At 44.4% G+C, this 26,635-nt stretch overlaps 2 protein-coding genes across 2 annotated transcripts in view; one reads left to right on the top strand and one right to left on the bottom strand.

The window, feature by feature from the left end:
- Window positions 1-26,635, bottom strand: part of grid2ipa (glutamate receptor, ionotropic, delta 2 (Grid2) interacting protein, a) — a gene marked incomplete at both ends in the record, with an annotated part of 83,719 nt that overhangs the window by 25,857 nt on the left and 31,227 nt on the right. Inside the window, 9 exons of the mRNA XM_084070834.1 lie at window positions 409-746; window positions 5,822-5,981; window positions 6,853-6,959; window positions 8,009-8,182; window positions 8,557-8,711; window positions 10,114-10,419; window positions 11,788-11,857; window positions 12,881-12,966; window positions 15,073-15,381. Of these exons, the coding sequence (XP_083926960.1) occupies window positions 409-746; window positions 5,822-5,981; window positions 6,853-6,959; window positions 8,009-8,182; window positions 8,557-8,711; window positions 10,114-10,419; window positions 11,788-11,857; window positions 12,881-12,966; window positions 15,073-15,381 (1,705 nt within the window). The remainder of the gene's footprint in view (window positions 1-408; window positions 747-5,821; window positions 5,982-6,852; window positions 6,960-8,008; window positions 8,183-8,556; window positions 8,712-10,113; window positions 10,420-11,787; window positions 11,858-12,880; window positions 12,967-15,072; window positions 15,382-26,635) is intronic.
- Window positions 2,573-3,511, top strand: LOC311055746 (beta-1,4-galactosyltransferase 1-like; the record flags this gene model as incomplete). The annotated part of the gene is made up of 1 exon (XM_084072014.1): window positions 2,573-3,511. The coding sequence occupies one exon, from the start codon at window positions 2,573-2,575 to the stop codon at window positions 3,509-3,511; it is 939 nt and encodes a 312-aa protein (XP_083928140.1).

Raw genomic sequence — 26,635 nt, forward strand, 5'->3', positions numbered from 1 at the left:
GTGTGTGTGTGTGTGTGTGTGTGTGTGTGTGTGTGCGTGTGTGCGTGTCTCGTTGCTGTCACTGTGTGCCTGGAGCCTGTCAGCAGTGTTGCCAAATAAGGAAACATATCTCCAAAAACAAGCCAGCAAAACAAGCCAAATCTTGTCCAGAAGTTGCGGAAAATAAGCGGACATGGCAACAAGATTCTGGCGTCTGCTCAGCATCTCATTCGCTCATTTACTCATGACACGACCAATGAGAGTTAGCGCTTTCTTTGTTGCTAAGGTAAGCCCCCCCCCCCCCCCTACTGATACACAGATACAGTACACGCCCCCCCCCCCCCCCCCCCTCCCGGACAGGCCGGAAAGCCCCCCAAAAGAGGACATGTCCGGGTAAAAGAGGACGTATGGTCACCCTACACATCCTACCTCCTCGTAGTCGTTCTCGGGGGTCAGGAAGTCATCCACGATGTCCACCCTCTGGCCCAGCTGCTCGCTCAGAGCGTCCAGGAAGCGCTCCGTGTCCTCGGACCGCGGCGGCCTGGAGAAGGTGTAGCGCCGCTTGCCGCTGCGGTGCTGGGGGGGGCTGGCCGGGTAGTCCGGGGGCTCCGGGGGCGAGGGAGGCGGGCTGTCCAGGCTGATGTAAGGGTTGGACTCGCCGCTGGTCTGGCTGGTCAGCCCTACCTGGGAGTAGAACTGACCCGTCGGGGGGCTGGGGAGGGGCTCCGTCCAGGACGTAGGGGGCGGAGGAGCCTTGCGGCTACCCGCTGGAAAGGAAGGGATATCATAATATAAAAGCTTTTAACCACTCACTGTTTTGAGTGGTTAACAGCATTGGCCACGCCTCCAGGTCTTAAGTTATTAGGTCATAAGACTTGGTACTTAAAGGGATAGTTCACCCAAAAGATTAGCCTGGCGATTCAGGATAGTATTTTCTGGAAGAGCATTATATGTCTATGAGAGCCGGCTACTACTGGCAATGAGGCGAAGTGGGCGGGGGGACGATGTTGATCTGAAAAGATGGATTTTATTTATCTTTTGGGCGATGTCGCCCGGCGATCGTCCGGAGACTCGCCCGCTGTTAAAACGTACTGTCAAAGTTGACTCTCTGTGTCTCCTACCGGAGTCGCCGCCGTTCATCAAATTATTGGCTAAGGAATGCGACGAAAACAAAAAAGATCTCCATGAATTCAAGTCTCCATGGGGTGTGTAATTGATAGGGGGAAAAAAGTCATTTTGGGGGCAAACTATCCCTTTAAGATACGCAAAATAGGGCCCAGAGAATCACTGCTTTAGATCAATGGAAGCTAAATTAAGCTGACTTCCATTGATGAAATAGAATTATACTATAATAAGAAAATAGCAGTGGTGGAAAAAGTACTCAAATGTTTTACTTAAGTAATAAAAATACCAATACTTCAACATAAAAATACTCTGCTACAAGTACAAGTCCAGAATTCAAAATTTACTTGAGTAAAAGTACAAAAGTATTGGCATCAAAATGTACTTAAGGTACCAAAAGTAAAAGTACTAAATATTTGAAAATAGCAGATCTACAAGCTCACAACGCGTCGCATCGCGACGCGTTGTGAGCTTGTAGATCTGCTATTTTCAAATAGCCTAAGTACAAAATAAGGTTAAGGTGGTTAATGTATGTTTCATTATATCATAATTTATATCTGAAAAGTAACTAGTAACTAAAGTTTTCAAATAATTGTAGTGGAGTAAAAGTACAATATTTGACTCTGAGATGTAGTGGAGTAGAAGTAAAAGTATTGGAAATTGGAAATACTCAAGTAAAGTACAAATACCTCATACCTCAAGTACAGTACCTAAGTAAATGTACTTCGTTACTTTCCACCATTTGGTGGGGTTTCCTTCCTCCATGGAAACACAACACCTTATCTGACATTAATGTAACATACTGTTATAGCCTGGCTGGGTTGTTTCAATCACTGTATTACTGATGTTAAGCACTATGGGTTGCCCTCTCCTTAAAGTAAAAGTACTAAAATGTTTGAAAATAGCAGATCTACAAACTCACAACGCGACGCGTTGTGACTTTGTAGATCGGCTCTTTTCAGATAGCCTAGGTATAAAGTAGGGCTAAAGTGGTTAATATGTGTTTTATAATGTAATAATTTATATCTGCAAAGTAACTAGTAACTAAAGTTTTCAAATAATTATAGTGGAGTAAAAATACAATATTTGCCTCTGAGATGTAGTGGAGTAGAAGTAAAAGTATAGACTCCAGTAACGTAGGTACAGTACTTGAGTAAATGTAATTGGTTACTTTACACCACTGCATATAAGGCCAGATGAGGTCACACACAAGACGACACGTCACGACACGTCACAACGTCATGACACGTCACGGCCTGCAGGCTATTTAAGAGACACGAATGAACCATACAGCTCTGTGTTAGTTGTGAGCGGGAAGTGAGCGATTTCTAACCTTAACTACCGAGCTTTAATAGCCGAAACCTAATGCTCTCAGAGGAAATATAACACAATATATCCTGAATATATCCCGACAGGACAGGACAGGACAGGACAGGACAGGACAGGACAGGACAGGACAGGACAGGACAGGATGCAAAGGTTTAAACAGATTAGTCTCACGTTAGTGTTTCTGTCGTTGTTAGTGGTGTTGCTGGTGTTTGCAGGCCACACCCCCCGCCCCGCCCCTGCACCACCAGACAAAACAACACGATGTCCTGAAGCCTCGCCGCTCTTGACTGGCGCCCTGAATGTGAATCTCAGCACCACAGTGAGTCTAGAGCAAACTCTGAAGGAGAACCCTAACGTTGAAGCCGGTGGTCGGTATGGACCTAAAGAGTGTGTGTCCTCCCAGAAGGTGGCCGTGATCATTCCCTTCAGACACAGAGAAGAGCACCTCACATTCTGGCTCCACTACCTCCACCCTGTTCTGCAACGACAGCAGCTGGACTATACGGTGTATGTCGTCCAACAGCATGGCGAAGAGACGTTTAATAGGGCTAAGCTGTTGAACATTGGTTTCGCCGAGGCCCTGAAGGATCGTGACTACGATTGCTTTGTGTTCAGCGACGTGGACCTGATTCCAATGAACGACCGGAACTTATACGGCTGCTTCAGCCAGCCCAGACACCTGGCTGCCGCCCTCGAGAAGTGGAACTTCGGCTTACCATATCACACTTTCTTTGGAGGCGTGACATCGATGAGTAAAGAGCAGTTTTCGAAAATCAACGGTTTCCCAAATAACTATTGGGGATGGGGCGGCGAGGATGATGACGCTTATAACAGGGTTATGCTTGTCGGTATGTCCGTGTCACGTCCCAATGGAGAGGTGGCCAAGATGAAGAACATCCCTCATGCGAAAGACAAAGGCAATCCGACAAATAAAGAGAGTTCGGACCAAGTCGCTCGCACCAAACAGACCTGGACAACAGACGGGATCAACTCTCTGTCCTACAAGGTGGTGAGGACAACGAGGGGACCGCTGTACACCAACGTCACCGTGGACATCGGCAAGCGGCCGGTCATACAATGACACCAGGCAAGGGACAAGAAATGGAACAAAATCAAACGAATGAGTGGAAGAGCAGTTGATGTGAGTGTGAACAAAGGAAAAGAGAGCTGAGGATAACCCATTAAACACATTCACTGCCATGTATTAATTAATTATTATTAATTAATTAATTAAAGGATCTACACCATGAATTTCAAACGTTTCAAACCTCAAACGTTTTGCAAAAGGTTTGAGCCTAAATCAAGCCTCAGATACACTCATTCCAACGTCTCTCTGGCTTATAAAGCACTTTCACCTGCAATACCACATTGTCCTGTTTGGCACGGGCGCTATTGAGCCAGTTTGTATGCATGTTATCCCCTGGTTCTGTGTGGGAAAAGTAAAAAAAGACCAGGAGACCTGGTTCTGCCAGACCCAGACTTCACATGACGTGTCAGCCTGTGTCTATACCCATGTATGGACGAAAATCTGAATGGCCGAGCTTCGCACGACGTGTGTCCCTTCTATGCCCATGTATGGACAGACTGTTTTGGGGGACATATTTTTTTTTGGCTGGGGCCGGAGGACAAAGTGACCATGCCCATGTATGGACGAAACAGATACAAAGCCTCATGTAAGCCCGACCCCTTGGGTCTGGCAAAAAAAAAAAAAATTGGGGTGGAACTGAAAAACGGGAGGGATTGTGAAAATCAGTTTGGCCTGTTTTGAGACCAATTTACAGAAAACCCCAGATTTGCTGCGAAAGCCTGAGTGTTCAAACTGGGGTATTTTTTTGGGGATAGAAGTAGGGGAGACCAAAAACACAAAAAATAAGAAAAAGGTGTAGCTCACAACAGCTTGTAGATCGGCTATTTTCAAATAGCCTAAGTATAAAATAGGGCTAAAGTGATTAAAGTATGTTTCATAATATAATAATTTATATATGAAAAGTAACTAGTAACTAAAGTTCTCAAATAATTGTAGTGGAGTAAAAGTACAATATTTGACTCTGAGATGTAGTGGAGTAGAAGTAAAAGTATTGGAAATTGTAAATACTCAAGTAAAGTACAAATACCTCAAAATGTTACTTAAGTACAGTACTTAAGTAAATGTACTTAGTTACTTTCCACCACTGGAAAATAGTAGTAGAAAAATAATTGTTGAACCTACCTCTCCACTGAATCTCCATGGTCTGTTGTTCTGCTGCATGAGGGACGATAAATGCATAATATCAGTGAAACGTTTTCCTCCACATCAACTCGATTCGGCCCATGTAATCGTTTAGTAAGAATTGAAACTCCATATTGTCGGCAGGGTTCATCGCCATGCTGGCTTGTGGTGGACATTTTTGTAAAAAAAAATGTTTTTTGCCATAGACATACACAATGAGCGGACAATAGTATTACCAGAAACACATAAAGAGCTAGCCCTGAATGACAAATAACAGGTCTGTAACTCTGAGAGTGTACAAATGGAACCGAATGGACCCTTACGGGTCCATTTGGTTCCATTTGTACACTCTCAGAGTTAAAGGTAGGGTAAGTGATTTGTGTTGGTTAAAATAATTGTTAAATAGCTCTATATTCTGATAGTACTCATTGCTATAGAGTGTTTGTTCAGTATTAGGAGTCTCCTTGTCTCTCCACCTCTTTATTAAACAGAAAATGCATTTTTGTTTCAGTTTCGGTTTCATTTCCAATTTTATCCAACCAGGACAGAGAACTCAATCAGGATACAGATTAAATAAGTGAAATTGGAAGTGATGACACTAAGGAATGAGCATGCAAAATTGGAACTGGAACACTATACAAATTAAGCTTAAAAATGGGTACTTTCTCCTGATTGGCTGAGATGTTGACACCTACCGAAAAATGTATTTTCTGTTTATTAAAGAGCTGGAGAGACGGGGAGACTCCTGTTACTGAACAAACACTCTATAGCAATGATTACTATCAGAATATAGAGCTTTAACCTTTTAACAAAATACTTTTTGTTTTAACCAAAAAATATCACTTACCCTACCTTTAAGGGGTTCCTCACAAATAAAACATTTGAGAACCACTGGTACTAGTTGCACTTCTAATGTGCCATAGTGTCATAGTACATCAGTGTCATATATATTGTGAAGAAAACCTGGAGACTTGACATTCAGTAATTGGGTCTTTATGATCAAAATAAGAACATTATAATGGTCTTGTCCATGGCAAATTTTTGATTTTCTTTTTTACACACCGAGTCTTTGCCTCGGACACATTTGTCCGTGTACGGACAAATTGATGACCCCTGATTGTGGGTTACCTGTGTTGGCGTGCATGGCGTGTGCGTGGGGGAAGCCGTAGGCGAGCAGGTTACCTGTGATGGCGTGCATGGCGTGCGTGGGGGAAGCCGTAGGCGAGCAGGCCATATCCATGTCCAGGTCAAAGCTGTCCTGGGGGGGAGGAGGGCGACTCTTCAGAGACTTGGACCTCTTGCCCGAGTACATGTTCTCCAGCTCGGCATAGACCGCCGACAGCTGCACGATATAATGAACACACAGCGGAAGGAAGCGCTCTAAACAAAAAGTTTCTCTGGTAGGGTTCTGTGGGGTTTCAAACTTTTTGTGCCCACGGCACACCAAAGAAAAATTTGTGCAAATCTTTGAATATATATAATATATAATAATAATAATAATACCTGGGATTTATATAGCGCTTTTCTGAGTACTCAAAGTCGCTTTACAAGGCTAAACTAAGTGGAACAAACTCAAAACAAAACAACTTTAATGAGAAAATACAGAGATTAAAAAGTTAAAAGGCTACGAAGGCCAGGGAATAAAACACAAATTGAGACTAGGGTATATGTTTTTGTAAGCGAACATATTTGACTCCGATTTGTGCTTCTGCTGGGGGGGGGGGGGGGGGGGGGTCTCAGGAAGAACATATGGAGATGGGGGAGATGTCCGTGGACAAATACATACGGGCAGTGGGTCTCAAACTTTTTTTTTTCCTTTTCAGGATTTATCAAAAATAGCAAATCTACAAGCTCATAGCACGTCACTTCGTCACGCGCTATGAGCTTGTATATCTGCTATTTTTGAATAGCCAAAGTATAACATATGGTTGAAGTGGTTAAAATGATTGTGACGCCATATTAACTAGTTTTGCTGGGGACCCCCTGGCACCCCCCTAGGGCATTGGGGTTACCAATGCCCTAGGGCTGTATACCTTTTGGCTGCTACTGGAGCTTTTACAGTTATGTATTGTATTGTACAGCATGTCTTACTGATGAATTGAGTACAATGGACCTCAATGGAAACAAGCCCCTGGAGTATTTTTGTGTTATCCTTTTAGCATAACTTTTGACTATAGCCTACTACATGTACTATGAAAAAACGTTGTACATACATTGGCCAGGTTGTTGGGGGTCTCTGGGAGGGAGGTGCCGTCTCCTGACTGTCTCTCTCCTGGAGCCAGCCTCATCCCCATGTCTGTCACCACCTCCGCACGGACACCTGGTACATGATGCACAGTAGACTCAGGCTCAGTGTGTCAAGTATTACTGGCAGTAATAGAGAGGTATTAAATCAATGGATTGGATCAATCTCCAGATTACAATCTCGTCTAGCGAGACACAGAACACTATGCAATGTGCTTGTCTTGAATGCGCCCCACCGTTCTATCACTATGAACGTCAGATCTAAAAAAAAAAAAAACGACAAAAAAAGCTATCAAAATATGCGATCTAGCGCAAGGCCTATTGGCGTGCGTTTTTAGCTGTTATGTGGCGGACCCGGGATGGAGTTATGACATTTTTCTACTGGACCATTCATCTTAGGATATCATAACATCATAGAAAAGGTAAGAAACCCGTGGTCCAAAATTCCCCTTTAAAGGGTCTACACCATGAATTTAAAAAATAATAATAATATTTAATATCATATTGTTTATGTCCCTCAAACATTTTTCAAAAGGTTTGAGCCTAAATCAAGCCTCAGATATACTCATTCCAACTAACTTCTCTCTGACTTATAAAGCACTTTCACCTGCAATACCACATTGTCCTGTTTGGCACAGGGCGCTATTGAGCCAGTTTGTATGCATGTTATCTCCTGGTTCTGTGTGGAAAAAGTAAAAAAATAAATAAAATAAAAAATAAGAAAAATAAAAAATGTAAAACAACAGTTTTGGAACTGAAAAACGGGAGGAATTGTTCCCTGACGTGACGTAGGCAGGGGGAACAAATCTGACGGACTGTTTTCAGACCAATTTACATAAAAAACACAAATAGCCTATGAAAGCCTGCATGCTCGAAGTCGGGTATTTTTTGGAACAGAAGAGAGGTGGGGGAGACCAAAAACACACAAAAATGAAGAAAAAGTTCAAATTCATGGTGTAGACCCTTTAAGTACGGTACTTGAGAAAATATACTCAGTTACTTTACGCCACTGGTGATGGTGATGATGATGATGATGATGAAGATGTTCAGAGCACACCCATCCTTAGGTATGGAATGATGATGATGATGATGATGATGATGATGATGAAGGTGTCCAGAGCCTACCCATGCCCAGGTGTGTGCCTATGACCAGGTCGTCAGAGCTCCGCCCCCTCACGCTGCTCCGTTGGAAGGTGGTCCCGGTCACTCTCATGGAGCTGCTGCGCCGGTGGGGGGGCTCCGGGACCCTGGGGCTGTCGGGCTCCTGGGGCGGAGGGGGAGGAGGGGGCGGGGGAGGGACTGACACGCACGCACGCACACGCACACGGACACGCACGCACACACACACACACACGGACACACACGCATGCACGCACGCACATGCACACGCGGACACACAGACCTCAGTCATGTTACGTGTTAACGACTCATTCCCTGCCAACGATGACGTTTCTAGTTTTTTTTTTGTGATTCCACTAGATGGCACTCTTCACTAACACATGAGTGACCACTTCAGCCCCAGATACACACAGAAGCAGGAGATCACAGAGATCACATGATCCCAAGATTTACTACTCCATCTACTTCCTGTGTAACGTCTTTAACACACACACACACACACACACACACACACACACACACACACACACACACACACACACACACACACACACCTGTAATAGACTTGAAGCCGAGGAAGCGTGATATCTTGCTCTGGCAGTGCTCCTGTTCCTCGTAGGTCAGCAGCTGGTAGATGAACTGCCAGATCACCTGCTTGGCCGGAGTGTCCAACACGGGGAACACGTCCACGATCAGAGTGTCCACGTTCCTGTTGCCACGGACACACCATAATACAGGGTATTAGTTTTTCATAACCCGCCCCCCGCCCGCCCTAGCCTGGTTCCAGACGAATCTGCCTTTGCAAAATCGCATCGCACTTTTAGCCCTCGGCAGATTACGTCTGGGATTGCACAGGGAGTTGAGCTGCCCCGGTCGCTGCGTTTCCGAACCAATCAGCGGCTGCTAGGGGCGGGATCATCCAATCACCTGCCTAGTAGCTTGAAAAAAAAAGGAAAACCGTCTGTCATCGATTCTGCCTACGGAGTCTCAGATGGAAGTACGCTGTGAAACGAAAGTGTATCGCAAGCTTCTTCCATTTGACGGTGTCAAACGCCCGCCCCGCACGGGAACCCAACCCGCCCCGCAAAAATGAATACAAATCGATGACCCAGCCGTCCCTGAACCCGCGAAAAAACACACAAGCAAGTCCTTTCAATTGCTTTCCAGAGAGAGGGAGAGAGACGGGGACAGAGGGAGGGAGAGAGAGAGAGAGAAAACACGCGCGCGCGAGAGACAGAAAGCGTGTTTTGGTGTTTTTTCCTTCCGTGGGTTGACCCGCTTCGCCCGCCCCGCAATAATTGCGTCGTAATCTACAAACCCGTCCGCCCGCCCCGCGGTCACCTCCGACTCTCATTGGACGGTACTTTTTGTACCGAATAAATCCTAGGTTCACATTTCAACACCAGACCAAGAGGGGCAGTCCACACAGAGAGTGGGCGGGGTCTATGGTCTGGAACCAGGCTAGGAGACCTGAGCTCCGAGGAGCACTTTTTCTAGTTATATATGTCCTCATCTCCACATGTATTTATATTTACTAGGTCAAGTATCAACAACAGCATTACATGTACGTTGAGTGTGTAAATGGAACTGACTATAATGAACCTTGACTTTGACCTTGACCAGTGGTGAAAAGTAACTAAGTACATGTACGCAAGTACTGTACTTAACCCATTGAGACCTGAAGCCGATTCTACATGTCTCCTAAATCTCAACAGTATTCTGAAAAAACATATGTTTCTATATCAGTGGTGCTCAAACTTTTTCATGTCAAGGACCCCCAAAATGATATGTATTTGGCCGCGGACCCCCATCAAATTTTTGTTCTAGGGACCCCCAGAAACAAAGATTTGAGTTAAAAATGTTCGCTTTAAAAATATATATATTTCAAAGATTTGCACACATTTTCACGATTTTTCAAAAATAGCAGATCTACAAATTCATAGCGCGGCACTCGGTGCCGTGCTATGAGCTTGTATATCTGATATTTTTGAATAGCCCAAAGTGTAAAATAATGCTTTTTAGCTCAAATCTATAAAATGACACAGTTCCAGGTCTTAATGGGTTAAGTACAATTTTGAAGTATTTGTACTTTACTGCTCCATCCTCCTCACCTGTGTTGGAAGAAGTTCTCCAGGGCCTTGCAGATGGAGTAGCGCTCCTGGAGGGTGAGCAGGTGCTCCAGCTGCTGTGCGAAGGTGCGCCCGTGGACCCTGATGCTGGGCGGCAGGATCTCTGCCACCCACTGCAGGGAGCTGAGCGCCGGCGAGCCCCCCCTGGATATGCCCCCCCCACCGCCGCCGCCGCCCGTCAGCTCCGACTCCGCCAGGGTGAAGGTGGGCGGGCCGTCCTCCACCACCAGGGTGGGCATGGCCCCGCTGCCCTGGAGCATGGACACCACCTTCTCATGGGAGCAGGTCCTGAACACACACACACACACACACACACACGGCGGCATGTGACAACTAGCGGCGGCAGTGGATCAGTAGGGCGGTTAAGGCAACCCGTTCTCACTCCCAAAAGGCGTCTTGTTTTGCCGCTAAGTTTTGACATGACGGGACGCCCTGAAAGTCAAGTTTTGACATGACGGGACGCCATGAAAGTATGAAAATATTTTGTAGCAAATTTTCACAATAAAAAAATAATTTAAAAAAAAATCTGAAAATAACACAGATGCGTTCCTGGATTGAATGGGTTAAATGTTGCAAAACAAAATATGGAGGCATCAAGGCACATAATTATTTTTGTAACCCTGCTGTTGGTATAGAACCAATTACAGACATTATTACTAGGGCTGGGACTCGATTAAAAAAATTAATCTAATTAATTAGAGGCTTTGTAATTAATTAATCTAAATTAATCGCATGTTTAATCGCATATCAATAGTTGACCTGAGAAGCAATTTCTTTTCAGTTAAAACAGATTTTTTTATATGAGTGAATCAATGAGTGAATACATAAGTTTAAGCAACAAAAAATAGTTCTGCACACAACCGTGTTTTTTTTATCCACGCTTCTATCAGAGAGTTTTTTTAATCTATATTTCCCATCCACTGGGCCAAGCAAAGCAGTCTGATCGGCTTCTTGTCCCATTGCGTGCACTGGGGTGTGTTGGCTGTTGGTTGGTGCACTGGTATGATCGAAACTCGTCCAGTGAGATCTGTGGTGCATAAACTAAGCGCGATTAAAATGCGATTAATTTTTTTAATCGCGTTAATTTCTGTAGTTAATTAATCTAAATTAATCAGTTAAAGTCCCAGCCCTAATTATTACATAAACCCTTTTCTTCCACAGAGCCTTGCTGTCATCTCCTATCCTTTTATCGGTCTATTTTCAGGGAAAACTGTTCCGCTTCCACACACACACACACACACACACACACACACACACACACACACACACACACGCACACACACACACACACACACACACACACACACACACACACACACACACACAGGCTGAAGTGAGGCGTCTATATAACTGCAGAAGCTCTGCAAACAAACAAGGTCAGCCCAGAGTGAATGAGAAATACATTGTTTTTGGCTATTTATTCGATCAAGAGTAGAAGCGAGCAGAGTTCCCAATATTTGAATCCATCAAGACTACACCTGTGTCATTTTAGATGTCTTTGGGCTATTCAAAAATACAAGATCTACAAGCTTGTATATCTGAATTATTTTGAATTATTCATTAGTAGTTTTTTTTTTTATAACATCAGAACTTTAGACGAAAAAAGAGAAAACTAAGTTTGAAAAGGTACAGGGGTGAGAACTATGTAGACTCAACCTCATGTCCAGTCCATTGAGGAACAGGATGCGATCGCCTGGTTTGAGACCGGCCTTGTCCGCTGGACTGCCTGTAGGGCGAGAGAGAGAGAGAGGGAGGGAGAGGGAGAGGGGGAGAGAGAGAGAGAGAGAAGGGGGGGTAATCAGGAAGAAAGCAGGACTCTTTATTGAATGCGTAACAATAATAATAATACATTTTATTTATATTGCACTTTACATTTTAAACAAATCTCAGAGTGCTACACTGCCCTACAGAGGCAAAGTACAGTAATTACGTTGTTGGACACACCGACTTATTTGTGTGTATCCCAAAGGTATCCCAAATTAGCCTTCGTGATTTTGGGGGATAAACAATTATGTACCTCAAGAACAGATAACCATTAGTGTAATATCACTTATATGCCCATATCTCGTTCGGCTGACCAGTCGAAGCACTTTTAAACCCATTTGTCAGTGACGTTTCTTTTCATAGTTACTGCACTTTGGCTTTGTAAAACATTTTGTGATATTAGTCTCTATTGAGACTAATATCACTGCGTAGATATTAGCCTGGAATCTCAGTGTGGAACCTGCATTTCCGAGGGGCAAATTAAAAAAATGATAAACCCGCCCCACATTTGTATACTGGGCCCTGATCGGTCCCTCACAACTTCGAAAGGAGAGAAATCCAATCTCTATTGAGAGGGGCCAGACCTAATCTGCCACGGGCAATTTTATTTTGCAATGGCAGATTCGTCTGGAACCAGGCTTCAAAAAGCCAAAGTTTAAATAGGGCTGAAGTGGTTAATGTATGTTCTGTAATAATTGGAAATACTCCAGTAAAGTAAAAAATACCTAAAAATTGTACTTAAGTACAGTATAGAAACTATAGGACACCATGTAAACATGAGGAAAACAGATCGCATGTGCCATCTGCACATGTGCACACAAATCAACTCACTCATGAATGCAAGCGCACACATGTGTGGCTTGTGCACACACACACACACACACACACACACACACACACACACACACACACACACACACACACACACACACACACACACACACACACACACACACACACACACACACACACACACTCAACTTACCTGGGATGACAGAGTCGATCCACACTGGTGCGTGGCCCCTGAGAGTGAAGCCAAAGCTCATGTTTCCCTTGCACACTCTCACCGTCCTAGAAAGACAGACAGAAAGACAGACCTGAGATCAGCGGTGGCACTGAGGACTTTAGAAGTAGAACAGCACGGCGCTACAGGACACCATCTTACTGTAGCCTATATGTGTCCCCTGTATGTCCCCTGTATGTGTCCCCTGTGACTGCTGAGACGCTGACACGTTATGCTCATGTTATATACTGTGAGACAGTGTTGATTTAGTCGACTAAAACTATGACGAAAAATGTTCGTCGACTACCTTTTTTCAGTGACGAAAACTAAATGAAAAATAAATAAAAAGGAGGCCATGATGACTAAAACTAAAACTAAATATATTGACAATTTCATCAACAAATAGAAACTAGACTAAAATGTTAGGGAGGGACAAGAGGAGAAGAGAGGTCTAGTGGTTAATTGGACGCCGTAGTTTGGGTCTGGGTCTGAACAGGAGTCCAATGTGTTTGGACCACCTACAATACTACAGTCCTATTCAACAACAGACTCCTTTAAATTCACAGCCTCGCATGAATAATAATCTACTTAAATGTGGACGGCATGAATAATAATCTACTTAAATGCGGACGGCGCATCCCTAGAGGGCCCTCATACCAGCCTCATTATCTACCAAAGTAAGCCAGAGTCACTGAAAAGCAGTGGTGGAAAGTAATTAAGTACATTTACTTAAGTACTGCACTTAAGTACAATTGTGAGGTATTTGTACTTTACTTGAGTATTTCCAATTTCCAATACTTTTACTTCTACTGCACTACATCTCAGAGGCAAATATTGTACTTTTACTCCACTACAATTATTTGAAAACTTTAGTTACTGGTTACTTTGCAGGTATAAATTATAACATTATACAACATACATTAACCACTTTAGCCCTATTTTATACATGGGCTATTTTCAAACATTAGTACATTTACTTTTGGTACTTTAAGTATATTTTGATGCCAATGCTTTTGTACTTTTACTCAAGTAGCATTTTTAACACAGGCCTTTTAACTTGTAACAGAGTATTTTTTATATTGTGGTATTGCTAGTTTTACTTAAGTAAAATATCTGAGTAATTCTTCCACCACTAGAACTATAGGCTGGGAGGAGATTTCTTTTGAAGAGCGTTAATTATTATGTCCCAAACCGGTGGGTTTCAGAACAAATTAAAATAACAGATTAATGCCCCCTGCAGGTTGAAAGGCCATAATGCATGCAAGGATGCAAAAAAACACTTTAGTCAAATAAATTAACCCACCAGGAAAGCATCGTCATTTTCCATTTTATGATGTATACTTTAGCTATTCAAAAATAGCAGATCTACAAGCTCATATAGCTATGAGCTTGTATATCTGCTATTTTAGAAAAATCATGAAAATGTGTGCAAATCTTTGAATATACATATTTTTTAAAGCGAATATTTGTAACTCAAATCTTTGCTTCTGCTTCTGCTTTCGGCCATTTGAAAATAGCCGATCTACAAGCTCACAATGCGTCGCGATGCGAAGCATTTGTGAGCTTGTAGATCTGCTTTTTGTTGATTTTGTCGACTAAAACTACGACGAAAAATGTTGGTCGGCTACCTTTTTTCACTGACGAAAACTAAACATAAACAAAATAATCAATTAGTCATCAAGCTATGATGACTAAAACTAAGACTAAATATATTGACAATTTTGTCAACAAATAAAAACTAGACTAAAAGGTTAGTGAGGGACTAGTGGAGAAGAGATCCAGTAGAACTAAAAGACAAGTCCTTCTATGTTTGGTTGCGCTCGGGTGTTGCGCTCTGAAAATAGCAGATCTACAAGCTCACAACGCGTCGCGGCACGGCGCAACGCGTTGTGAGCTTGCAGATATGCTATTTTCAGCATGCAACCAAGTGTAAAATCAGCCATTACGACGCCATCAAGGCACCGCCAACATACATTTTAGTCGACTAAATCAACTGTAGATTTAGTCGACTATAACCTCATGATATTTAGTCGACTATAACTAGACAAAAACTAAAATATTTCAGATGACTAAAACATGACTAAAACTAAATGGAATTTGATTCAAAAGACCATGACTAAAACTAAATACAAATTTGCTGTCAAAATCAACACTGCATCCAATAACATACTGACCTACAGTTGGTGCTGTTGGGGGCACCAGAGTGCCCGGATATGAGGGAGGTGGTCTTGCGCATGCCGCGGATGGGGGGCCCCCCACCACCGCCGCCCCCGCCGCCGCCCCCTCCTTCCTCGGCGTGGGTGCGCGGCACCGAGCTGGCGCGGGTGGACACCAGGAGGCGCTCGGGGTGGTCCATGTCGCTCCGGCTGCGGCGGAGGCGGTTCCGGCTGGGGTCGCTGAAGCTCCGCCCCTTGATGCGGCTCATCAGGCTCTGGGAGACCACCTCGTCGAAGCGCTCCCGGTGCTTCTTGGGGATGAAGATCCTGGCGAACATGGTGGGGTTCACACACACACACACACACCACACACACACACACACACACACACACAATTCAAGTTCTGCTCGGTTTCCTTAAGGGCTTCTCAGACGAGGAGCGATCGACGCGCCTAGTAATTCACTTTCGACGAGAGGCGGGCGACTATAGTTGGGAGGCGACGTGCAGGGCCGGATTAAGCCTTCGTGGTGCCTGGGGCTACGACCCGTTTCGGTGCCCCTCGGGACCGTTTTGTCAGCTGGGGGGGTGGGCACGTTTCACCGTGTTAGCGCTCCTTCAGCAGCCGCTGCTTCTACATTTCGGCGCTTTTCGGGCGATAGTTCAGTCTTCTTTCACTTTATCCCCGCCGTTTGGTCCCCTCCCCCCCCCCCCGCCCTAAGGTTGGTGCCCTGTGCTTCAGCCCCTAAAGCCCTTCGGTTAATCCTGCACTGGAGGCACGGGTAATCTGAAGGGGCGGAGCGGCGAGAAGGCACGATCCTGTGAAATTGTGGCGTTTGTGCCTTGTTTCTCGAAACGCGAAAAGAGCCGGATCGTGGTTATAGCTTTCAGGCTGTTAACGCCTGGCGTTAACTATAACGCGGAGCGATTGTCTGTCTGTCTGTCTGTGTGTCCACCAGGTATTCCCGCTGATCCCAAGCGCAGAACGCAGGCGTTGTGTCGCTCCCCGTTTGAGAAGCCCTTTAGAGGGTGGGATTCAGCCTGGATTGGAAGGAAGGAAGGCAGGCTGTGGTCAGTCTCAACACAGTATAGAAGCCACTGCTGTCCTATAGAGAAGTCCAGTCAGAAGGCACATCTCTGGGAAGGGGAAGGTTACACTACGCTGTAGTGAACAAACTCATCTCTGTCCAGAGGAGACAGAGACAACATCTCATGAAATAGCCCATTGAGACCTGAAGCCGATTCTACAAAATGTCTTCATACAACAGTTTTCTGAAAAAACGTATGTATCTATATCAGTGGTTCTCAAACTTTTTCATGTCAAGGACCCCCAAAATTATATGTATTTGGCCGCAGACCCCCATCTCAAAATATGTTGTTCCAGGGACCCCCCAGAAGCAAAGATTTGAGTTAAAATGTTCGCTTTAAAAAATATATATATTCAAAGATTTGCACACATTTTCACGATTTTTCAAAAATAGCAGATCTACAAGCTCATAGCGCGGCACTCGGTGCCGCGCTGTGAGCTTGTATATCTGCTATTTTTGAATAGCCAAAGTGTAAAATAATGCTTTTTAGCTCAAACCAAAAAGTGACAGAGACGCGTTCCAGGTCTTAATGGGATAAAGTCCTTTCAGAGCGCATGCAGCAACACCCGGTAATAGATAAATGACCATAAAACGGACTCCCAAAAAGAGAGAGAGAGACAACAGCGTGTTGTTTAAAGAGTTCCAGTGAACAACGAGGGATCCTCCTCTATGTTCCCATTATCGTGTTTCTGTTCCAGACGCAATATTATCCACCTAATTGGTTTAAGAATAGATCCTTATCCATGGTGTCCCATGGGTGGAGGGCTGAGGCAGGTATAAAAGAGAGTGTTTGTGTGTGTGTGTGTGTGTGTGTGTGTGTGTGTGTGTGTGTGTGTGTGTGTGTGTGTGTGTGTGTGATTGCCAAAGAGATGAGGAAAGGAAATGGAGAGAGAGAGAGAGAGAGAGAGAGAGAGAGAGAGAGAGAGAGAAAATGAGTGAGTGAGTGAGAGAGGATGTATTATGATGAATAAAGCTTTGTTTTTCCTGTGTGTGCGTGTGTGCGTGTGTGTGTGTGTGTGTGTGTGTGTGTGTGTGTGTGTGTGTGTGTGTGTGTGTGTGTGTGTGTGTGTGTGTGTGTGTGTGTGTGTGTGTGTGTGTGTGCGTGCGTACGTGAATGCGTGCGTGCGTGCGTGCGTGCGTGCGTGCGTGCGTGCGTGCGTGCGTGCGTGCGTGCGTGCGTGTGTGTGTGTGCGCATGTGTGTGCGTGGCGTGCATGTGCGTGTGCGTGTGTGTGCGTGTGAGCGTGTGAGCGTGTGTCAAAGCAGTGTCTCCAGGTGTGATGGTTCCATTTGGATGACAGCTCACACCTAACTGTACGCGACAAGGAGAGCAACACAGTCTCACCACCACCTCAAGCCCCCCCTCCTCCTCCTGTTATTCCTCCCTCTCACATATTCAACTCCCTCTCTTTCCCTTTGTCTTCCCTTTCCCTCCCCCCCCCTCTCCCTCTCCCTCTCTCTCTCTCTAACTTCTCGTAGTTTCTTCTTCAAATAGTCTTTCTACTCTTGTGTGTGTGCCCTGTGTGTGTGTGTGTGTGTGTGTGTGTGTGTGTGTGTGTGTGTGTGTGTGTGTGTGTGTGTGTGTGTGTGTGTGTGTGTGTGTGTGTGTGTGTGTGTCTCTCCGTCTAACACATGAAAAAGAATCACACACAGACACACACTGTGCATATTAATACACCAATAATATTCTGTCACAAATGATCAGTGGTGGAAAAGGTATACTCTCATTTTTTTTACTTGAGTATCAATACTGCAATATAGAAATACTCCGTTACAAGTAAAAGTCCGGAATTCAAAATGTATCTTGAGTAAAAGTATGAAAGTATTGCCATCAAAATGTACTTAAAGTACCAAAAGTATAAGTACTCATTATGCAGAAGGTCCCATTTTAAGTTTTCAAATGTATAAACATCTTTTGAAAATAGCAGATCTACAAGCTCACAATGCGTCGCATTGCGACGCATTGTGAGCTTGTAGATCTGCTATTTTCAAATGGCCGAAATGTATTAAGTGGTTAATGTATGTTTTGTAATAATAATCAAAATATACAAAGTAACTAAAGATTTCAAATAATCGCGTAGTGGAGTAAAATTACAAAATTGGCCTCTGAGATGTAGTGAAGTAGAAGTAAAAGTCTTTGAAATTGGAAATAGTAAATGCACTTAGTTACTTTCCACCACTGTAAATGATGTTACAAAAAACAAAAAACTCTCTCTCTCTCTCTCTCTCTCTCTCTCTCTCTCTCTCTCTCTCTCTCTCTCTCTCTCTCTCTCTCTCTCTCTCTCTCTCTCTCTCTCTCTCTCTCTCTCTCTCTCTCTCTCTCTCTCTCTCTCTCTCTCTCTCTCTCTCTCTCTCTCTCTCCCCACCCACAAAGGGAAGATGTTTCTTGTGTCTGTGCCTCTGAATCCTCTGGTTGTGATGTGATCTCTCCTGCGTTGTGTCTCTGTACTGTGTGTTACATCCTGACACATCCCACCGTTAACAGCTAGACTCAGTGCTTCAGAGGCTGGCAGAGAGAGAGAAGATGTACTCTGCTTCCACTGTTGTTAGCCCAGTTAGTTTAGAAATACCTGACAATAATTAGAAGAGGCAACAAGGGGATGATTCCCTCATTTTGCCCTAAACAGCCCTGAAGGATGGAATGCTAATTTATTTCACCTAAAAAAAAAACAATCTTTTACTATGAAGCTCTCTCCAAAGCTCACGTCATGCACAGGAACACGCAGATGCATAATTATAGCACACAGAGACACACACACACACACACACACACACCATTCCCAACGCACGCACGCACGCACGCACGCACGCACGCACGCACGCACACACACACACACACACACACACACACACACACACACACACACACACACACACACACACACACACACACACACACACACACACACACACACACACACACACACACACACACACACACACACACACACACACACACACACACACACACACACCATTCCCAAATCACTGAGTTGTTAGAAGACTGACAGAAGCAAGGTCTGTCTGTCTGTCTGTCTGTCTGTCTGTCTGTCTGTCTGTCTGCCTGCCTGCCTGCCTGCCTGCCCACCTGTCTGTCTGTGTGTCTGTTTTAATTTGTCTTGGTTTCTTATCTGTAACTTTTATATTTGTTTGCCTTTCATTTCTTCCCAATTCCTAAATTGTAATTGAATGTCAACACTGATGCTGTTGATTGCATTGCATTACTCGACGACACTGCAAATCAGTGTAATTTAGAATCATTCAATGAATGAACTCAATGATTACAACTACTACCGAGTGCCACGCAATGAGCTTGTAGATCTGCTATTTTTGAAAAATCATGAACATGTTGTGCAAATCTTTGAATATACAGTATACTCTACAAACAGTGTTTTGCTATATCAGTGGTGCTCCAACTTTTCCATGTCAAGGACAACCCAAAATTGTATGCATTTTGCTGCGGACCCCCCCCATCTCAAAATATGTTGTTCCAGGAACCCCCAGAAGCACAGATCAGAGTTAAAAATGTTCGCTTTAAAACACACACATCTGCTATTTTTGAATAGCCAAAGAAATCTAAAGTGACACAGATGAGTTCTTAATGGGTTAAATAGATGGAGGACAATGACTTTTTACTCTGGCATTAAACTGACATATTGATTTATGACATTCAGCCGTGTCTTGTCACTGTGCTTTTTATAGAATTCCTGTTGATTTATGTGACAAGGTTTGTGTGGCGAGACAGGACAAGGGCAGCTCTCCCACTAGGGGGGGTGGGGTGGATTCGGAGACATTGTGATTACATGGTTGGTGTTTTTTGGTACCGGATGAGACACAGAGGCCCCCCAGAGGTTAGAGTCTGTTTAATTATATACTGCAGGTCTAATTGTGCCACAAAAGCCTGAAAGTCACAACTTCTAAGGTGTCTCATACGTCACTCATCATGTCCTCTGTGAGGCGTCTGCATTTAGGCAGAGAGACACACACACACACACACACACACACACACACACACACACACACACACACACTAAATAAAGACATGCACGAATGCACGCACGCACGCACGCACGCACGCACGCACGCACGCACACACACACACACACACACACACACACTAAATAAAGACATGCACGCACGCACGCACGCACGCACGCACGCACGCACGCACGCACGCACGCACACACACACACACACACACACACACACACACACACACACACACACACACACACACACACACACACACACACACACACACACACACACACACACACACACACACACACACACACACACACACACACACACTAAATAAAGACACGCACAAATGCACGCTCGGGTCGCTCGCACACACACACAAAAGTAGAAAGCTAAATCCTTTGACCTACAACTGTACAGTGGTGGGAAAATTACTCAAATGTTTTACTTAAGTAAAAGTTTCAATACTGCAGTGTAGAAATACTATGTTACAAGTAAAAGTCCGGAATTCAAAATGTACAGTACTTGAGTAAAAGTATAAAAGTATTGGCATCAAAATGTACTTAAAGTACCAACAGTAAAAGTACTCATTATGCAGAATGTCCCATTTTAAGTCAATTTTAAGTTTTCAAATGTATACAAATCTTTTGAAAATAGCAGATCTACAAGCTACGCATTGTGAGCTTTTAGATCAGCTATTTTCAAATGGCCGAAATGTGTATAGGGCTTAATGTATGGGTTTTTTAAATAAAAATAAACAAAGTAAGTAGTAACTAAAGTTTTCAAATAATTGTAGTGGAGTAGAAGTAAAAGTATTGGAAATTGGAAATACTCAAGTAAAGTACAAATACCTCAAAATTGTACTTAATTACAGTACTTGAGTACATGTACTCAGTTATACTTTCCACCACTGCTACTGTACATTGCTGTAATTATTCACAGTCTACGTCCACAATACAGACAGAGATTGAGAGAGAGAGAGAAACAGTTACCGTAGATTTAATATGAATTTACTGTTGAGACCCAGTACATCTGGGACAGACAGTGCGAGACACACAAACAGAAGGTAAGGCATTATGACAAGCATAGTCATTCCATCTACGGCCCCAGTTTATAATGACACAGTGCTCATTTCCACCAAAATTGTCAGGGTTGAGGCCTTCCCACATGGTTAAGTTGGCTTTGGAGCCATCAGACCACATCCACCAACCCTCCATGTGAATGTCACTCAGTCCGATCCAGGTATAACCCTGTGCCGGGTCATAGTTCTGGATCAGGGTGCGGACAAAGTGGTGCTCCTCCTCGCTGTGGACGGACACCAGGTTGGCATCTTGAGACACGCAGTTGCGCTCTGCGTTGGCCCAGGTCATGTGAGTGCCGACGTGTTTGTAGCAGCGCCCGTCGAAGCTGATCCAGTACAATGGACAGCTTCCACGCTGTAGCTTCACCTCGGTCAGGGGATCGGTGTGCTGCGCGGTGCCTAGCGCCAGGCCCAACGAGCCCAGGAGGAGATAGGGAGTCAGCAGCATGTCAGCCTGAACGATGTCTCTCTGTCAGTGGAGCTTGGATTAGGGTCTTCTTGACGGGTCTCTGTTGCTGTCTGATTGCAGACGTTCGGCCGCTTGCCTTTTTTTTATCTGCTCCACAGAGGGTGTGTGCACAGCTGGCATGATGTGATTGGTCATAAAGAAGTATCTAGCAGCTGTGGCGTTCACATATGAAGTTCTCACACACACACACACGTGCGCGTGCACACACACACGCACGCAGGCAAATCATTGATAGGGTAGAACGGAGTTAGTCAAACCATCGGGTAGGATGAGGCACTGCAAGTTTCAAGGAATCCAAGAACAATGCTATATGTGATATCAATTATAGGTTGATACGACAATTATAGCAGACATGTGAAGGTTTGCATCATATAGTGCACTTAGTGAATGAACTAGAGCCTATAGGGCTTTCACCAACTAGTTGACTAGTCGACTAGTATAACCACTAGGCAACCTTGTTGGTACTAGTCGAATAGTTGATTAATGCCATTACTATTATTATTATCCTCCTGCCTTTACTTTTATCAAAAGGGGGTCAAAAGTATGCCCAATAATAGCCTATTATTGGGCAATAGCCCCCTTTTGAGGATCCTTGGAGACGCTGCTGTGCCAGAAGCGCTTCCCTTAAAACGGCATAAAAATAAAGACAGGAGGATAATAATAATAATAGTAATGGCATTAAAACAATGGCATTAGGTCATTTCGGCTAGTTGACTAGTCGACTACCACTGGGTCAAATTAGTCGACCAGTAAAAATATCTAGTCGTGAAAGCCCTACTAGAGCCTAAATTTTTATTTATCGCTCCAACTCACAGGAGTGTCAAGCTGTCACTTTTTAATACAGGTATAAGTTATTATTGTATGGTTTGTGTGTGAATCCCCCTCTATTCAATAACGGCACGACTGTTAAGTCTGTTGTTTTTGGCTTTGGAACACAGCGAATCTGCCAAATACAATTAGGTTTTGTTGATTGGTGAATTAATTTAAAATAGTGTTTGAATGGGAGGTTCTGGGTGCTTGATGAGGGATGAGGTCTGCTTGGAATGGAGGGCTTTCTCTGCTTGACACGTGCACGTCATGCATATGGAGAGTGTCAGTCATCTGGTCTGTTCACACACACACACACACACACACACACACACACACACACACACACACACACACACACACACACACACACACACACACACACACACACACACACACACACACACACACACACACAGAATGACTAATCTACTTCTGCGGTATCCATCCTGCTAATTTGCCAGTGAAGGGAAGGGGACAAGACCAACACATTAGCTCCTTATGTTTTCAGAGGACTCTCCATCATGACACGTCCTGGTCATATAATGACAGATACACTAGCACGGTCGGTCACTCACAAAGTGGGGTCCAGGGACCCCCTGGGGTCCTTGATAGGGGTTCCGGGGGGTCCCCAGCAAAATGAGTTAATATAGCATTCAAATCAGCTTAACCACTTGAGCCCTATACACATCGGATGTGTGGTGTGTGGCCATCTTATAAAAACAACAACCTGGTATATGGGCTTAATTCAACAGTTGGTGGCAGTATTCTAATACATGCACCCTCTTCAAGCATAGGTCAACGCTCCACTGAAGGCACACGTGCAACAACTGCTCTACGCTGCCACCCTGTGGGTAAACCTTGCATAGCAGGAGAGAAACTGAAACTGTTTCTACTACAAATCAGATCGGATTGACTACTAGCAGAGAACGGTGGGTGGGTGGTCTGCCATCTCGGCCCAGAGAACCCACAGAAGCAGTGAGATAGTGAAGGAGAGAGAGAATGCTTAACAAACCTACTGTGATAAACATATAGGCGAGGAGAGAGAAACGAAAAGAGAAAGAAAGAGAGAAAGAGAGAGAGTGAGTGGAGAACTAGGCCAGGGTCATGTACCTGTCGGAAAACTAGTGTAGCTTTATAATAAAAGGCTATGTAGGCCGCGGAAGAACACACATACATTATCATGCAAGCAGAGTTGAAGAAACGCTAAAAGAAACAGGAACATTTAAAGGGATAGTTCACCCCCAAAATAACTTTGTTTCTATCAATTAGTCAACCGCAGAGACTTGAATTCATGGATATTTGTTTTGTTTTTGTCACATTCCTAAGACAATCATTTGATAATAATTTGATGACCGGCAGCGGTTCCGGTATAGGAGACACAAAGAGTCTCCTTTGTCTCTCCAACCGGAACCGCTTTCTACCGCTGGTCATCAAAAAATATCCATGAATTCAAGTCTCCATGGGGTGACTAATCGCATTTAAAAAAGTTTTTTTTGGGGGTGAACTATCCTTTTAACTACATCTTCATCACGACCAGCGTCATCATGCCACCATGCACGCCAGCTGACTGAAGGACACGCTCACACAGCAAAGTCCGGTGTGTTAATTTAACTCTGAGTGTGTGTGTGTGTGTGTGTGTGTGTGTGTGTGTGTGTGTGTGTGTGTGTGTGTGTGTGTGTGTGTGTGTGTGTGTGTGTGTGTGTGTGTGTGTGTGTGTGTAATAACCAGGGCACACATCTACATTTGTGTCCCCTCTCCCTGCCAGATCAGAGCCCTTGCAGAAAACATCCAGGCCTCCTCTATACCGGAGTTGGATGTATGTAGGCTCCGGGACGGCCTCAATTAGGAAGGAGGGCGAGGGGAGACTATAATTAGGAGGACGGGAGGTGCTTCAAGGACGATACACACACAGAGGGATGAAATACAATGGAAATCAGCTGGGAGACGTTATGCAGAAGAAGACCCACTTCTGATTAGCCATGAGTGAATTAATTGGGAACATTATGCAACAACAGAGACCGTGTATAAGGCAGCGTTGTGGAGTAAACAGCAACAGAGTAAATGTTTGGAGAAGACAATGTATCTGTTGTTAATAGATGGACAGCGGTGGAAAAAGCACTCAAATGTTTTACTTAAGTAAAAGTATCAATACTGCAATGTAGTATCAAAATATACTTAAAGTACCATAAGTAAAAATAGTGAAATGTTTGAAAACAGCCGATCTACAAGCTCACAACGTGCCGTGATGCGACGCATTGTGAGCTTGTAGATCGGCTGTTTTCAAATAGCCTAGGTATAAAATAGGACTGAAGTGGTTAATGTATGTTTTCTAATGTAATAATTTATATCTGCAAAGTAAATAATAACTAAAATTTCAAATAATTGTAGTGGAGTAAAAGTACAACAATTGCCTCTGAGATGTAGTGGAGTAGAAGTAAAAGTATTGGAAATACTCAAGTAAAGTACAAATACCTCAAAATAGTACATGTACCTTGTTACTTTCCACCACTGGGAGGCAGACAGGAGCCTTGCTGAGAGAATCAGTGATCAAAATGCTTCGGACATGCAGTGCACGTTACAAACCGGTTTCAATTTAAATCATAACAATGAGGATGAAATCAAAGAAGTTTGGTAGAGTTGATTTTTTTTACAAAATGAAACTTGCCGACATGAAAAATAATTTGCACAACAAATACTCTACAGTCTACAGTCTACAGTCTAAAGTCTTCAGTCTTCAGTCTTCAGTCTACGGTCTACAGTCTACAGTCCAGTCTACAGTCTACAGTCCAGTCTACAGTCTTCAGTCTACAGTCTTCAGTCTACACTCTACAGTCCAGTCTACAGTCTACAGTCCAGTCTACAGTCTACAGTCCAGTCTACAGTCTACAGTCCAGTCTACAGTCTACACTACAGTCTTCTTCAGTCTTCAGTCTACACTACAGTCTTCAGTCTACAGTCTACACTACAGTCTTCAGTCTACACTCTACAGTCCAGTCTACATACAGTCTACCCTACAGGGCAAACCTGATATTCAACTCAGCAGCATTGAAGCGATGCCGAACGCGGGCGGAGGAGGAGATCAAAGGGAAAAGAAAAGTACTACTGTACCCTGTGTGTGTGTGTGTGTGTGTGTGTGTGTGTGTGTGTGTGTGTGTGTGTGTGTGTGTGTGTGTGTGTGTGTGTGTGTGTGTGTGTGTGTGTGTGTGTGTGTGTGGAGAGGCTTTTATAATACCTTCGCATGGTCATCCTCGGGGCTCCAAGGAAGTGCCTGAGCTCTCAGTTCAGCGATGGAAACGCTCTCCTCTCCTCCCCGCTTTATACAGTATATATAATACCTCAGCAAGTCCTCATTTAGTTTGAACAAGAACACTGCTCTCCCGGACATGAAGAAGAGGAGAGAAGAAAGACGAGAGAGAGAGAGAGAGAGAGAGAGAGAGAGAGAGAGAGAGAGAGAGAGAGAGAGAGAGAGAGAGAGAGAGAGAGAGAGAGAGTGTGTGTGTCCTGGATTTCACACACAAAAAAAACTTGCTGAAGACTCAGAAGGCAGCCAGAAAAAAAGAGAGCGAGAGAGAGAGAGAGAGAGGGATGCAAATAGCTGCGTCTCACATCCCTTTGCTTTTCCTCAGGCAGCTGTTGTGACAGATGTTGCTCCATCCTTTTCGGTGACACTCGCTTGTTGCGCCCCCTCCTCTTCATCGGCGTCCTCCTCCTCCTCATCATCATCATCGGCCCGGGCGCCACGGCGAGGCCGCCAGACGTCGGTCATCATCGTGGCTTTGCGGTTACGGTTACGATTACCGTTACGTGGCGCGTACGGTACGCGGTGCGACCCGTGTCATTCAGTTCATCCACCATTCCATAGTGAGAGAGGAGCCGGTGAATGACCAGCTGGCTCCTCCTCGTCTCTCAGAGGAAGAGGAGGAGAGAAGAGGACAGGAGGGGAGTCCCAGTGGATTCACACGGGCAGGTCAGCTCTGGAGATGTGTGCACGTGGGGATCCACTGAGGTGTGTGTGTGAGTGTGAGTGTGAGTGTGAGTGTGAGTGTGAGTGTGTGTGTGTGTGTGTGTGTGTGTGTGTGTGTGTGTGTGTGTGTGTGTGTGTGGGAACAGACCAGATGACTGACACCCTCCATGCGCATGACAAGCAGAGAAAGCC

This window comes from Gymnoscopelus microlampas (assembly GCF_963454915.1).
Source record: "Gymnoscopelus microlampas genome assembly, chromosome: 11".
Classification (NCBI taxonomy): Eukaryota; Metazoa; Chordata; class Actinopteri; order Myctophiformes; family Myctophidae; genus Gymnoscopelus; species Gymnoscopelus microlampas.